This window comes from Salmo trutta, chromosome 12 (genome assembly GCF_901001165.1).
Source record: "Salmo trutta chromosome 12, fSalTru1.1, whole genome shotgun sequence".
NCBI classification, from domain to species: domain Eukaryota; kingdom Metazoa; phylum Chordata; class Actinopteri; order Salmoniformes; family Salmonidae; genus Salmo; species Salmo trutta.
In genome coordinates this window covers 46,310,234-46,325,000 of record NC_042968.1, presented here as the reverse complement: position 1 = coordinate 46,325,000, position 14,767 = coordinate 46,310,234, and the positions used below count along the sequence as shown (strand labels likewise).

The window sequence follows — 14,767 nt, the reverse complement described above, 5'->3', positions numbered from 1 at the left end:
GTTATACAATATTGAAAATCCTTCTAGATTAAAGGACGTACATCTGGTATCCCTCCTTTATAGAGACCTTCCCCGTGCCGTAGTTCTCTCTCTTCCATCTGAGGAGTGTACACAAGACGTGTGAGTAAACTCATGCTTTTAACTTTTTGCTAGTACACAAGGCCACATGACCAAAGCCTCCCTTAGGAGCGGCGACGAGCATTCACCCCCAGGCGATGTTGTACACAGTACACCGAGCAAAGCCCCATGGCAGCTGAGCTGATCACTTCACAGTCACAGCCAGTGCTCTTATACGGGGCCTTCAAGTGCCTCATATTGGATAGAATTAAGTGCGGATAGGAATGAAAGCTGTGAAGGGATTTGGTCTGTTCTCTTTTAGTGGGTTTGTGAGCCATATGTTCTGCCCAGGGACACAATAAACATCACGACAGCTCAGTAGCTCACGCACGGCGCAGAACACATGGAGAGCAGGCCCTGAACTCTGGGCTAAGGTCAGGCGTATTAATACGCCTCTCCCAGCAGCTTCTGCTCAAAGAAAATAGGGCAGGCATAATCATAATCTGCTTCAACACTAAAATAGAGAAGTTTGTTTGATCATTGCCAGCATCTGATTTGGTTACAATACGCTCACAGCTCTGAGGTGTTGCTGTTAGGCTATTGGAGATGCTGTGGAGAAAATATTGTATACTGTATACAATATTTTCTCCAAGACTATGTAGGAGGATAACCATGTATTGTTTTTTGCTTGACGGGCAGGTCAAGGGTCAGCTTGTGTTCATTTTGGTGCACACACACACACACACAGACACTAGGAGACACTCGAAAAGCTTTCCCACCTCTTCAAATAACTACGGAATATTTCCAGTAGAAATCAGTCAATAATTTAAGAAAATAGAAACCATATGTACTTCGAGGAGAGAGAAACTATAGGAAGAGAGAGAATAAGCTGTATAGAGGAACACAAGAGTCTCCTGGGACTGCTGTGTGAGACAGTGGCAGGGAGATGGAGAGAGAAAGTGAAAGGCAGTAGAAGACTGATAAAGGGAAATAGAGAGAAATAGAACAGAGGGTGTGTGTGGATGTGTGTGTGTGAGAGAGAGAGAGAGAGAGAGAGAGAGAGAGAGAGAGAGATAGACAGAGGGAAACAGAGAGGGCGAGTGAGAGAGTGAGACAAAGAGTGAGAGAGAGAGAGCGCGAGACAGAGAGTGAGACACAGAGCGAGAGTGGGAGAGTTGGAGAGAGAGAGCGAGAGTGAGAGGGGGAGAGTGGAAGAGTGGGAGAGTGAGACAGAGAGAGAGAGAGAGAGTGAGACAGAGAGAGTGGGAAAGTGATACAGAGTGTGAGAGTGGGAGAGTGAGACAGAGTGGGAGAGTGAGACAGAGAGAGAGCGACAGAGAGTGAGAGAGTGAGACAGAGAGCGGGAGTGGGAGAGTGGGAGAGTGAGACAGAGTGGGAGAGTGAGACAGAGAGAGAGCGACAGAGAGTGAGAGAGTGAGACAGAGAGCGGGAGTGGGAGAGTTGGAGAGTGAGACAGAGAGAGAGTTAGAGTGGGAAAGTGATACAGAGGGTGAGACAGAGAGAGAGCGACAGAGTGGGAGAGTGAGACAGAGAACGAGAGAGAGATAGAGTGGGAAAGTGATACAGAGGGTGAGACAGAGAGAGAGCGACAGAGTGGGAGAGTGAGACAGAGAGCGAGAGAGAGATAGAGTGGGAAAGTGATACAGAGGGTGAGACAGAGAGAGAGCGACAGAGTGGGAGAGTGAGACAGAGAGCGAGAGTGGGAGTGCGTGCTTCCATCCCCGGACCAGAGTAGGATCACAGCCTTGTGTTCTGCATCTCAATGGACGCCCAGCCACCAATACTGATGAGCCACAGAGTGTGTGATGTCCCATATACAGCCTTATCTGTTCTGGGTAAACGGATAGAAATCACAGTCCACACTGTCCCTAAAGTTCACTTTGACCTGGACATTCACATCCTTCACTATTCAGTATAGCATTGTTTCTAAATACATTAAAGAGCCAAGGGAGTCAGAGTTAGATTTGGTCATGAGTGATTTGCTTGCAGTTTTCTCTGAAAGGAATGGAAGACTATGCTTAAAAACATAAGATGAAAATATGTCTTCAATTCATAATAATTCTCTGTTTTGTTTTACCTTAACGTTCTACGTTTTAATCCCTCTCAACAGATGCTAACATTCCATTGAGGAAAATGCTTATACAAATCTGCCCCAGATACTGCGGCGGCCAGGGGTGTGATGTAACGCTAATGCCTTTACCTCTGACTGGGTTTAGGAATGTTTCCTAAGTGCTGTTTATTGGTCACCAATGGAAAAAACACCCCCCATGGACCCAATTGTGCCATTTCCTCTTGTTCCTGCTATGGATGCTGGGTTAGTATTCATGACTTTGTTAGGAACAGATGGTTAGAGATCCTGAACGCCTGATGCTGTGATGAAACATTCATACCACTTCCTGTGGGATTTAAGCCCTTTACTCAGGGGGGGTGTAGGTATCATGGGCTATTACTCTGCGTTGTGTGACACCCTGTCACCAGTATTCCCCGTTCCCCTTGACAGAAAGACGATCCTGGTAAAGGTTGAGTGCAACATTCACTATTTATTGCACAGTTGGTCTTGTCCAGTCCAATGTTGTCCAGTCCTATAAAAGTCTGTTGTCCTCCTGCTACGCCGACTCAGTCACCCCTTAGACGGAATGGCAACATTCACTGTGTGTGTTGATGCAACAGCTGGCATACAGGAAATCTATGAGGACGGTGCTTTGCATTTAGTTTAGAAGGCTGAAAGTAAAAGTCAATGGTCTTCATTATGAAACCCTTGGGAGTTGAATTTACATTTGTAAACTGGTGTTTTACTCTAGCTTTGTTCTTTAAATCAAACATTTTGTGCTGTTCCTAAATCAACACTTGAACTCCCACCCTCAGATGACTTTAAGAATTTTTAAGTTGTAGTGCAAATTTGAAATCAAAGACAAAAACACAAACATAACCCATGAAAATTATAAGGCAACATTTATAAATATATCAAAAAATAGTCATCCAGGAACTATCTTCGTTACGAAAAAGGTACAAAAGTTTTGTCCTGCACGAGTGAGAGTGACATGTTTTTCAGTTCCTCCGCTGACTTTACTGCCTTATAGCCCAGCTGATGTAGAACCTTCTGACACGTGGCCTGCGTGTACTCCACCATGTCGTAGGACAGTTTCAAGCGCCAGCTCTCGGCGTTGGCTGCTGAGTCTCTCACCGTACCGTACTTGTGTTTAGCCGAGAGCTCGGTGCTGCCCCTAGTGTTGGTCTGTATCCACTCCTCCACGCTCTTGTCCATCGACAGACCCAGGAAGTCATATATCTCCATGGTCTTTAGCAGAGGGTTCCTGGACAGATCCTCGTAACGCACCAGCATATACTTCCCTTTGAGCCAGTGGGGGTGGCTGAGCCCTGTGGACACGGAGCCGAGGAAGTCCTCACAAACCACCGTCAGCTGGCTGAGGTCCAGGTTGTAGGGCCTCCGCCCTGTGGCCCTCCAGATCCTCCACAGACGGTATGTGTCCCGGAAAGTCTCGATCCGCGATGACAGGATCCCGCGAGGGTCGCGCACCAACTGGATAACCTTGATGTTCAGCCGTGGATCCTCCACCAGCGCACGCAGGTCCCCGATCTCCGGCACACGCACAACCTTGATTGCCACATGCCGCTTCTCGCGGCAGGCATCGGCCGCCAGGGTCATGTTGAGGGCGGCGCACTTCTTGAAGCAGTCACCCTCCTCTACATTGGCGTCGGTGGGTCCAAAGGCGTCACACACGGGCTGCGAGCATAGCGCCCGGCTGGCCCCTCTGCGGAACAGCTTGTCCGTGGTGTGGTTGGCTGGCGCCGGCTTAATGTAGCTCTCTAGGAAATAGAGATCGCAGCCGTAGAGGCTCCGCAGGAGATCGCGACTGGCACCCAGCATCACCCTGCGGTCGGCTGCGTTGCGGCTGTGAGATAGCCGAGGGATCAGCGTGGTCTGGACATGGTAGAGGGGCTCAAATAGGTAGAAGATGTCAGCATGCTGGTTGAGCAGCTGGCCCACGAAGGAGGAGCCGCTGCGCGTTGTAGCCAGCACCATGATGTGGGTCTTACGGGAGGTGTTGAAGCTGAAGTAGGGGTAGTCGTCGCAGCCGGCCCGCCCCTCCATGGGGGACTCTGTCTCGGGGCCTCCCAGGAGGCCACAGTTCTGGGGGCTTGGCACGGGGCAGAGCTGGAAGGGCTTGGAGGTGAGAGTCCGGATGGCGGTGTACTGGATGGCAATGGAGGCCAAGGCCAGCAGGATCACTGCCTTCCAGGAACATTGCATGGCTGGGCCACTTCATTTAGACGCCGCGAGTAAGAGCCAAGTCATATACCTGAGGTGGAAGGAAATAATGGTTACACTAGAGAACAATGGACTAACCCTGCTATTGATGCATATCATTGTACTATAGCCTCTAATAAAGAACTGAACTTGGAACAGTTGCTGTGAAGTCTATACAAGTTATGTAATGATGCATGTATCAAGTGTGAACTTGAAGACCAGCCTGATTTATTTAGAGCCTCAGTTTGATGTGTCAGTGCAGTGTGTTCTGTATCAGTGCAGTGTATTATGTATCAGTGCAGTGTATTATTTATCAGTGCAGTGTGTTCTGCATCAGTGCAGTGTGTTCTGCGTCAGTGCAGTGTGTTCTGTGTCAGTGCAGTGTGTTCTGTGTCAGTGCAGTGCGTTCCGTGCGTTCCGTGTCAGTGCAGTGTGTTATGTGTCAGTGCAGTGTATGCTGTGTCAGTGCAGTGTGTTCCGTGTCAGGGCAGTGTGTTCTGTGTCAGTGCAGTGTATTCCGTGTCAGTGCAGTGTATTATGTGTCAGTGCAGTGTGTTCTGTGGCAGTGCAGTGTATTCTGTGTCAGTGCAGTGTATTCCGTGTCAGTGCAGTGTATTCTGTGTCAGTGCAGTGTATTCTGTGTCAGTGCAGTGTATTATGTGTAAGTGCAGTGTATTATGTGTCAGTGCAGTGTATTATGTGTCAGTGCAGTGTATTATGTGGCACTGCTTTCTATGTGACCTCCAGCGATGCGCCAGATGGCTTCCCCTCTGTTGTGGCTTGTTGCTTCTACTGAATAAGCTGATATCAAAAGTCTCTTATGTCCACTGAATGCTCAATCACTAATGTACCGTTAGTTCACCCTCCACTAATCTCTGCCCTAAAGGCAGGGGTTGAGAGAGAGAGAGAGAGAGAGAGAGAGAGACAGAGAGAGAGAGGGAGAAAGAATCAAGTAGCCAGAAATATAAATCAAAATGAATTGTTTCTCTGACCAGCTAGCTTTTGTAATTGAAATAATATGTCTGTGTGGAGGTGAGTGCAGAATATCATTCACAAAGACATGTAAACCATCCACAGTTGCACAATGCTTTACGGTTTGAAATAATGTCATTTAAAGGGGGAATCCATAAAAAAATGAATTAACATGACAATTCAAAAGGCTTTGTGTGGCAGTGATACATTATGTAGGATAAATGCCTTTGTATTTCTGTACAGAAATGTGATGCTCTGAACGGTAGTCAGTCACTACAATCAACATTCATCATCATCAGCTCCAGCTACTCTTTCAGAGCGCTCAGTTCTGCTCTGATTCCACCTCAACCGAATTCACATTGTTACACTGGGAACTAAAACCCAAACGCTGAAAAAATAGAGTTTTAAAATCCAACGACTTTATTCCAACTATAGGCCTAAATGAACTTTTAATACCAAAATATCCCAATGCTCCATTCATCCCATATCACTACAGAACACTGAGAAATGTAGGACATTAAATGTAAGCTAAATAAGTCCAATGAATGGTAGGCCTAAGCATCTGTTTGTTTATTTATTTATTTATTCTGTAGATAGTGATACCTATAGCCCAGGTTATTCCTCTGACAGACTCAAGCGGATTGCTGATTGAGCAGTGGCCCAATCTCATAAGAAATCAGAACACGATAAGAGAGCATAGACTATTATAATTGTAACAACGCATTAAACACCGCTTTGCCACTATGTGGTTAGAATAATTGCGCCACCTGTAGAAAAGCGACGCTTTAAACAGCATGCGATTGGCAAGTAATGTCTACCGACAGAGCTAACGGTGTGTGTCCGTTTGTGCGCGCGGGGACGCAGGGTAAGCTTCTCTTATGCATATACACTAAATATAAACATGTCATGCACCACAACCAACCAACCAAACATAATGGAAGGCATGGATTGAATATTTGTAAAACAATAACTTTATCCACATATTGGTACATGTTTTAAATGAACCTACCCTGCTGCAATTAGATCACATAATATAATGGAAACATCGAACACGTCTGTTTCCACAGGATAGCCTAGTTACCTTATTGACGGCTGTGTTTAAAGACTGCCGTCAATCGCAAAGAAAAGTAGCAGCCGTGCGATTTTTCCAATCACAGACAACGGGTCTGGTTTCTATTAAAGCAGTATCCACGGTACGCTCGTCGGCTTTGTCCCCGCTTCTGCCATCGGGATAGCGGAGAAATAAGTGGATTATCCGTGCGTAATAGATCCATGAGTATTCACACTTAAGAAACCATTTACAAAACCGAATAGTGTAGGGAAACACCCTACACGGAAAAAATAACTGATTGAAATGAAAGATGTGGAACACCAGGAGCTTCGTGCGCTGCATCCGTCGCGCAGTCAGGTTTCTTTCAACTGATGCGTGGAGGCTGTGTGCGTGTGAGGTAGGCTACACATGGACTGAATGTCTGGACCACCCCCAAACGCCCCTCCCGCTCTGTCTCTCTCTCGCTCTCACTCTCTCACTCACTCAAATTCAAACGCAGACATAGTCAGGTTTCCGTGTCAAGAACACTTGTCAGAATGTACGCAATGGCCACAATTACCCTGTTATTGGCCCCCACTGTGCCTGTTGTTTATTTGGATTAGGGTACGAGATTATTTCAGAAACTAGAGGAGATATTTGCTTTTCAAATAAGATATTAAGATGTTAAGTATATAGTATGTATAAGCTGGAAGTAGAGGACTAAGCGTTGTTGTTCACTAGTTTACTCAATTAGGGGAGGGGTGGTAGGGTTACAAAGTAATATAAAGGAAAATATATTTAAAACAAATATGTGAATATATGTATTTATATGTGTGTGTGTTTATTATATATATATATATATATATATATACAGTAGAGGTCAAAAGTCTGGACACACTTATTAATTCCAGGGTTTTTCTTTATTTGGACTATTTTCTATATTGTAGAATAATAGTGAAGACATTCAAACTATGAAATAACATGTATGGAACCATGTAGTCACCAAAAAAGTGTTAAACAAATCAAAATACATTTTATATTTGAGATTCTTTAAATAGCCAACCTTTGCCTTGATGACAGCTTTGCACACTCTTGGCTTTCTCTCAACCAGCTTCATGAGGTAGTCAACTGGAATGCATTTCAATAACAGATGTCTTTCTTTCTTTCTCTCGGAGGACCTGAGCCCTAGGACCATGCCTCAGGACTACCTGGCATGATGACTCCTTGCTGTCCCCAGCCCACCTGGCCGTGCTGCTGCTCCAGTTTCCACTGTTCTGCCTGTTCTGTTTCCAGCTACAATAGTCATTTACAACATTAACAATGTCTACACTGTATTTCTGATCATTTTGATGTTATTTTAATGGACCAATTTTTTTTTGCTTTTCTTTCAAAAACAAGGACATTTCTAAGTGACCCCAAACTTTTGAACGGTAGTGTATATATATATATACGTATTTGCAAAAAAATATTTGGGGGATTGGAAGTGATGCAGACAATTGCATTGATGGAAGCTACAATCTGCATTTTTAAAGTTGATTTACCCCTACATTTTTTAAAAATAATAGATATTAAGATGTTAACATCATGTTTTAATATTATGTATATTGGAGTTCTGATGCATGGATTCCCACAGTGACTTCCCATATTAGCATTTTGTTTAGGATGCCATCTTATTTATGCAATCCAAAAACATGTTTGACTGTTTCTGTTTGTGACTGGCACTCAATTAACATGCAATTGCTTCCTAAATATGGAGGCAAATGGTTTAGTAGAATCGTTGACTTACACCCACAATGTCCCCTGCAACTCTCACACATTACAGAGGGCTAAAATGCATCTGATAAGTTACATCTGCCCCAATAGCCTGGGTGTCAGTCTGTTTCTGCTCTCTTGCCAACTCTGCTCTCTCTCTCTTGCCTGTCACACCAAACAGGCAAAAGCACAAACACATCTGTTTCCAGGCTACTGCCTCAAAGCCAGATGGTAGCAGGTCATTTCAGGTCACCAGGAATCTGACCTTTGAGATGTACTTTAAATTCAAGTCACTGAAAAATAGGTAGTCCTAAAGCTTTTCATATTGGTGGATGTGGGTTTGGATTTCGAGCTGTAACAGGAATGTTAACGTTTCTCCTCAAACCGGGCCGGCATCAGCACTATACCGCCTAGAGCACTGCATCTCCGAGAGGGAGACTCTCTAGGGGATTAACAACCCAGATATTGATAGGAGAGTGGGTGGGCTCATAATAAACATGAAACGAGCCAGTGTTACCTCTGAGATCAGTTCAGGATACACAACACAGGAATGTTAAATATAAAATAACCCAAATTATTTTCCACTCTGCAATATCATATGGCTAACAGTTACACCCACCCACACTGCATATAAACCACACACACACACACACACACACACACACACACACACACACACACACACACACACACACACACACACACACACACACACACACACACACACACACACACACACACACACAACTTACCTGGTAAAATAAGGGTTCATTAATTAAATCAAAGAGATGTATCAGGAATCAAGGTAAGACCCAAGCGCAGACTGTGTGAAGTAACAATGTTTATTGTAACAGGGGCAGTCAAACGACAGGTCAAGGCAGGCAGGGGTTGATAATCCAGAGCAGAGGCCAAGGTACAGGACGGCAGGCAGGGTCAGGTCAGGCAGAGGTCGATAATCCAGAAGTTGAGCAAAGGTACAGGATGGCAGGCGGGTACAGGGTCAGCACAGGCAAAGTTCAAGAGAACGAGAAAAAGAGAGGGTCAGTATCCCAGGCGGTGTGGATAGCCTATGTCTAGTGGCCACATTGACAATTATTATAAATCTTGTAAGCAGCGTTATGCCAAGGTGGCAAATGATTATTTATGCAGGTTTTTCTGCCTATTATCTTGAGTTGAGATTCCAACTTGTCTCATGTTGGGTTTTGGTCAGTGTTGTGTAGCCTTTGATGTTTTATGGAAGACTGCCCAGTGAAAAGGAACAACCACACTCTTGTCAAACATTGGATTCTTCAACTCTGCCCTCATGGGGACATTCCTGACAGTCTATTCAAAATTGTTTGTCAAGGCCGCCGCTGTCCTCCATATATCACTGTCTGTTGGTCTGTCCGTCCATCTAGCTGTTTTTTTACTGGGCAAGCCATACTCATACCAAAACAAATCTTTATTGTCCTCATATGAGGCCGTCACCTCTTAAATGTTCTCACAAAAACGATTATCCAAATAAAACCATTTGTCATTGAAGGAAAAATTGATTTTCTGAACCAAAGAAACCCTGTAAGTGTTGGCTGAACAAATCTGATACTTCACATGCCAGAATGGGCAGATGGATTGCGAGATAAAGAGAGAGAATGGCAGCTAAAAAAATCTGATAACGACTGAAAATGTTTTTGAGAGGCATCCTGTCAGCTGTATTTATTTCTAGCGATGAACACATCAAAGGCTGGAGAGTTTTACAACGAAATGAAACTCACAATGTGAAAAGCATTGGGGAGTATACACAGATTATATCATCCTTTATGAAACAGAGAAAGTGAAAAACATGGGGGAATATTCTGAGAATATATCCTCCTTTTTATTGAATTTGGGGTATTATTAGTCAATTACTGTTTGGAATGCATTTGTTGAAAACTCAATAAACAGAGATTTGAAAAGAAGAGGTACTAATCATTATACTATGATTAGCGATATTGTCACGTCCTGACCTTAGAGAGCTCGTATTTTTCTATGGTAGAGTAGGTCAGTGTGTGACTGGGGGGTTTTGTCTAGTTTATTTATTTCTATGTTTGGTTCTAGTTTCTTTTTTCTATGTTGGGGTTTTTGTCTAGTTTAAATTTTCTATGTTGTGTTCTAGGTTCATTTTTCTATGTTGGGGTTTTTGTATGATTCCCAATTAGAGACAGCTGGTCATCGTTGTCTCTAATTGGGGATCATATTTAAGTTGTTGTTTTTCCCACTAGTGTTTGTGGGAGATTATTTTGAGTTTATGCATGTTGCACCTCTTCGTCGTTGTTTTTGTTTATAGTTTATTGTCTGTCTTGCATAGTTTCACATAGAAATAAAGATGTGGAACGATACGCACGCTGCGCCTTGGTCTCTTTCATACGACAACCGTGACAGATATCTGTATGGAACTTGATTTTCTTCTCAATACTGAATACCACTTTCAATGTTTTTAAATCACAAGTACTAGTCCACTCTTTAAATTTGAGCTTTATTCACAACAAAACTTTCACAAATGGCAATCAACTGCACACTAACCCATTGGGTTAGATGTATCACTGTGGCTTCAACTCCTCAACATTACCAGACAAGGTTACATATCGCTATGTTCACTGTTGTAGTAATGACCTTTGCATAAACTGTACAACCTGCTGGCCATGATCCCCGCCTGGGCTATCAACAAATCAATCCCCCCATTAAACCCTATAGGTTTCAAGGCATTTCTTTCCACGTCTATGTTCACAATGTTGTGTGGATGTAATTTGGTTGATGCTTCCTGTGGTAGATGTGCTATTGTTGTAACCTTGGAGATGAAAGGCTCTTGGATGTGTTTACTGTTGGGCTTTTGGGAGGCCATTGTTGTTGTGGACAGCCAGTCCTGATTCTCTAGCCCGTCTCCAGAGCCCCATGTCAATAAGCCCAGCTTGTGAAGCCATGTCAGGGGAGACATCCCGTTATTGGAAGGCTAGCATCTGCTGCAGCGCGATAGCCTCGTTATCGGCGAACGTTATTCTGCTTGAACATGTTTTAAAAGGATGGGGCGCCAACAGGATGAAACGACACGCTAACTGATTGTTGTTTTCTCCCTTCTTCTCCTCTTTCCCCCATGCTGTTATAAGCACTTGGCGACAGTTTAGCGAGTCGTTTTACGTCTGGGAGTTTCATTCAAAGCTTGAACAAGGCACACAAGGATTTGGAGGGATTTTCTTTAGTCTTGTTTGTGAAAGGAAGGCGAAAACAGAGAGTGAGGGAAGGATCACCTGAAAACCTGAGTGAGGGGAAACAGAGAAGGAGGGAGAGAAGGATTACCTGAAACCTGTGTGATGAAATACAGATGAAATACAGTATTTAACAACTTTTTAATGGGTAAAGTTAAACAAACTGCAGATGTTTCACACTTACAGACAGTAAGTCATCCTGATTACGTCCTTAATTCAGGAAAGTATCATAAGAAATATCTGTTACAATTTAAAAACCTCTTAAATGTAACTACATGTAATGTCATCTATGTAATCCCTGAAGTCATTATTTATCATGAGAAGGCCATAAACAACAACTAGTAATGCTGCATACTCAAAGGTTAAAATCTAAAAAAAAATTGTATACATTGCTGAGGTGTAGTCACTTCTGAGGACACAAGCTCAAGTACACAGTACAAATATGACAAAAATATGAAATATTTTATGACTTATTGTGTATACAACAAATCTACGGTACCACTACGGTCCACAGATGGATTTATAAGTCAAAATGTCTGTTGGAACCGGTACCAGACCCACACAGGTCCCTAAACAGGGGACTTTACATCTAAGAGGTAAATTAAGTATACATCACCCTTAAACAAATCACAATTTATTTGTCACATGCTTCGTAACCATTAGGTGTAGACTAACAGTGAAATGCTTACTTACGGGCCTTTCCCAACAATGCAGAGAAAAATATAAAATTGTATAAATATAAATCCACAATGAGTAACGATAACGTGGCTGTACACACGCGGTACCAGTACTGAGTTGATGCGCAGGGGTACGAGGTCATTGAGGTAGGTACAGTACCAGTCAAAAGTTTGGACACACCTACTCATTCAAGGATTTTTCTTAATTTTCACTATTTTCTACATTGTAGAATAATAGTGAAGACATCAAACCTATGAAATAACACGCGTGGAATCATGTAGTAAGCAAAAAAAAGTGTTAAACAAATCAAAATATATGCTTCACAGAGTTCAAGTAACAGACGCATCTCAACATCAACTGTTCAGAGGAGACTGCATGAATCAGGGCCTTCATGGTCGAATTGCTGCAAAGAAAACACTACTAAAAGACACCAATTAGAAGAGACTTGTTTGGTCCAAGAAACACAAGCAATGGACATTAGACCAGTGGAAATCAGATTGATAAAACAGTAGCATCAGCGTATTGTGGTGGTTCATTTCTGTATTACCAAATGAGGAGAGAGACAAACTTCACACACCAGTCAGAGTTATACTTAAACTACATCTTTAATAATAACAGCTTTGCAATAGCACTGACTTTCAACGATGCACCATTTCTAATGAACCGTTGAGACTGTCAACACAAAAGTACAAAGATCTTTTATAGCCAAGATACACCCCCCTAGTCGACTTAACAAACCACAGATATTTAGGAACAGTTCACAAAGGAAGACTTTATAATGAGAAAGGAGTATCCCGTAGCCAGATAGCGTTCGCTATAAATTATTGTTCAGTTTGGTCCCTAAGACGAGGTTCTAATCCCGTTCCTGGTACTTCATAGCACAAAAACACCAACTCATCCAATGCCATAAATCAATTGTCAACTCTAGATACTCCCATCTCAAGTAAACACCTCTTGACCCCACTCCTGGACATACAATGGTTCCAGACACTGCCATACACCTTCCCCAATAGAAAAGGAGGGAGTGACTTGCGCACAGACATTGTGGAGACAAGTAATTGGTTCCCATTAATCACGCCATCCCTTCACATGGTTTAAGAATAGGTAAAGACACATTCACATATGAAAACAATGTTCCACCCTGTCCTCTTCCCTTTCTGATATTCTGCATAGCACCAAGGACATGTAAAAGACAAGTCAGACCTCTCCCCTCTCTGGGCCCCAAGTGACTGAGCCCCAGCTGAGGGAAGAAGTGCAACTGCCAACACCAGAGTCCAAAGGGATACATTCTAATAACAAGTATATCATATAAGCATATTATGCAGATAAGACATCTTAATTATCTATGTTACCCAACTAATTCTGATTCATCCACCACCGTATGTGATGAGTCTAAAGAGTTAGTGCAAAAAGGGTCAATGCAGATAGTCTGTGTAGTTATTGGTTAACTAATTAACTAACTAACTATTTAGCAGTCTTATGGCTTGGGGGTAGAAGCTGTTTAGGATCCTGTTGGTTCTAGACTTGGTGCTTTGGTGCTACTTGCCGTGCGGTAGCAGAGAGAACAGTCTATGATTTGGGTAGCTGGAGTCTGACTATTTTTATGGCTTTCCCTTATATAGTATGACATTTACTTATACATAGTTTGTGAAGCATCTATGTATGCCTTATCATTGGTTAATAAGGGCTTATAGATGTACTTTGAATAATTAACAAAATATCATATACTGAACAGGGATTGGCTCATGTCTGTAAACAACAGTGTTTGGTTTGCACCATGGGCATCCGCAGTTCCTTCAGTCTCTGTTTCCTTCCTCTATGCTGAATATGTAGTTGACCTGGAACATCTCTCCTATCCACACACTGACAGGCTTCCACCGGTAATACTGTAAGCCCCTTAGACTGCTTGAAATTCCAACTAGGCCTTTGCCCTTGGGATCTTCTTTGTACACTAAACCCACAGAGCTTTGCATGTCACCCTGCTGCACAGTCGTCACTGTCAAAGGTCTCTCAAATCAACTACACCGCATATCCTCCTCTACACATGCATACGACTGGGTTGGATTCTGTGTCTTGATCAACGACTTTGTCATCTTTACAAAAAAGAACAATATGGGACTCTACTCCCATCTGTGAAAATATTTCAAATTGTGTGTGTGTGTGTGTGTGTGTGTGTGTGTGTGTGTGTGTGAGTGTGTGTGTGAGTGAGTGAGTGAGCCCGTTTCAGCTGAACCACTACAAATGCTGTTGATAAATGCTATCGCTGATAGGAACATGTCTTGGCCACCTTAAGAAAATTATTGGATTCCTGTTTTTGTTGTCCTGCACAGCTGTAATTTCCACTCAAGTATAGGTGAGCACCATTGTGAGGCAGAAGGCAATGACAAGATGAAACTATCTAGGTCGATAGAGGAAGAGGTGGGGGGCTCTTGTCAGGTGACAGAGGGATATTGGTTGGGGGTTGAAACCTTTTTGTTCAATGGAGCCAGACCATGGTGAATAGACAACTTAGACACCACTGGACTGAATCATAAATAAGGACTCTAACTGCTTTTAAAGTGTTAAGGTTAAGGCAAGGTCAAGTTAAAACAAGATATGTAGAGTACATTTGAACGAATATGCTGTTTGGTTTCTTTTCATTTAACTATGTAAATATTGTTTGATTGAATCCATGATTGCCTACCTACTTGCGGAGAAAGATGAATGTTCAACCTCAACCTGGTCTCCATTAAGTATGGCCTTTTGCTCTGTATCATGACCACTGGTGAT

At 43.1% G+C, this 14,767-nt stretch overlaps 1 protein-coding gene across 2 annotated transcripts; it reads right to left on the bottom strand.

Moving 5' to 3' along the window:
• Positions 1-2,144: 2,144 nt before the first annotated feature.
• Positions 2,145-6,758, bottom strand: LOC115203653 (carbohydrate sulfotransferase 1). Of its 2 annotated transcripts, none has more exons than XM_029768554.1 (2): positions 6,330-6,758; positions 2,145-4,400 (listed from the first exon to the last, which is right to left on the bottom strand). In XM_029768554.1, the coding sequence occupies exon 2, from the start codon at positions 4,349-4,351 to the stop codon at positions 3,074-3,076; it is 1,278 nt and encodes a 425-aa protein (XP_029624414.1). In that variant the 5' UTR covers positions 4,352-4,400; positions 6,330-6,758; the 3' UTR covers positions 2,145-3,073. The 2 variants fall into 2 exon arrangements, with proteins under 2 accessions (XP_029624414.1, XP_029624413.1); XM_029768553.1 differs by having other exon boundaries at positions 6,402-6,758.
• Between the last annotated feature and the right edge of the window lie 8,009 nt (positions 6,759-14,767).

Excerpts from the sequence above, each read along its gene's own strand:
- LOC115203653 (XM_029768554.1), bottom strand. The coding sequence starts at position 4,351 with ATGCAATGTTCCTGGAAGGCAGTGATCCTGCTGGCCTTGGCCTCCATT.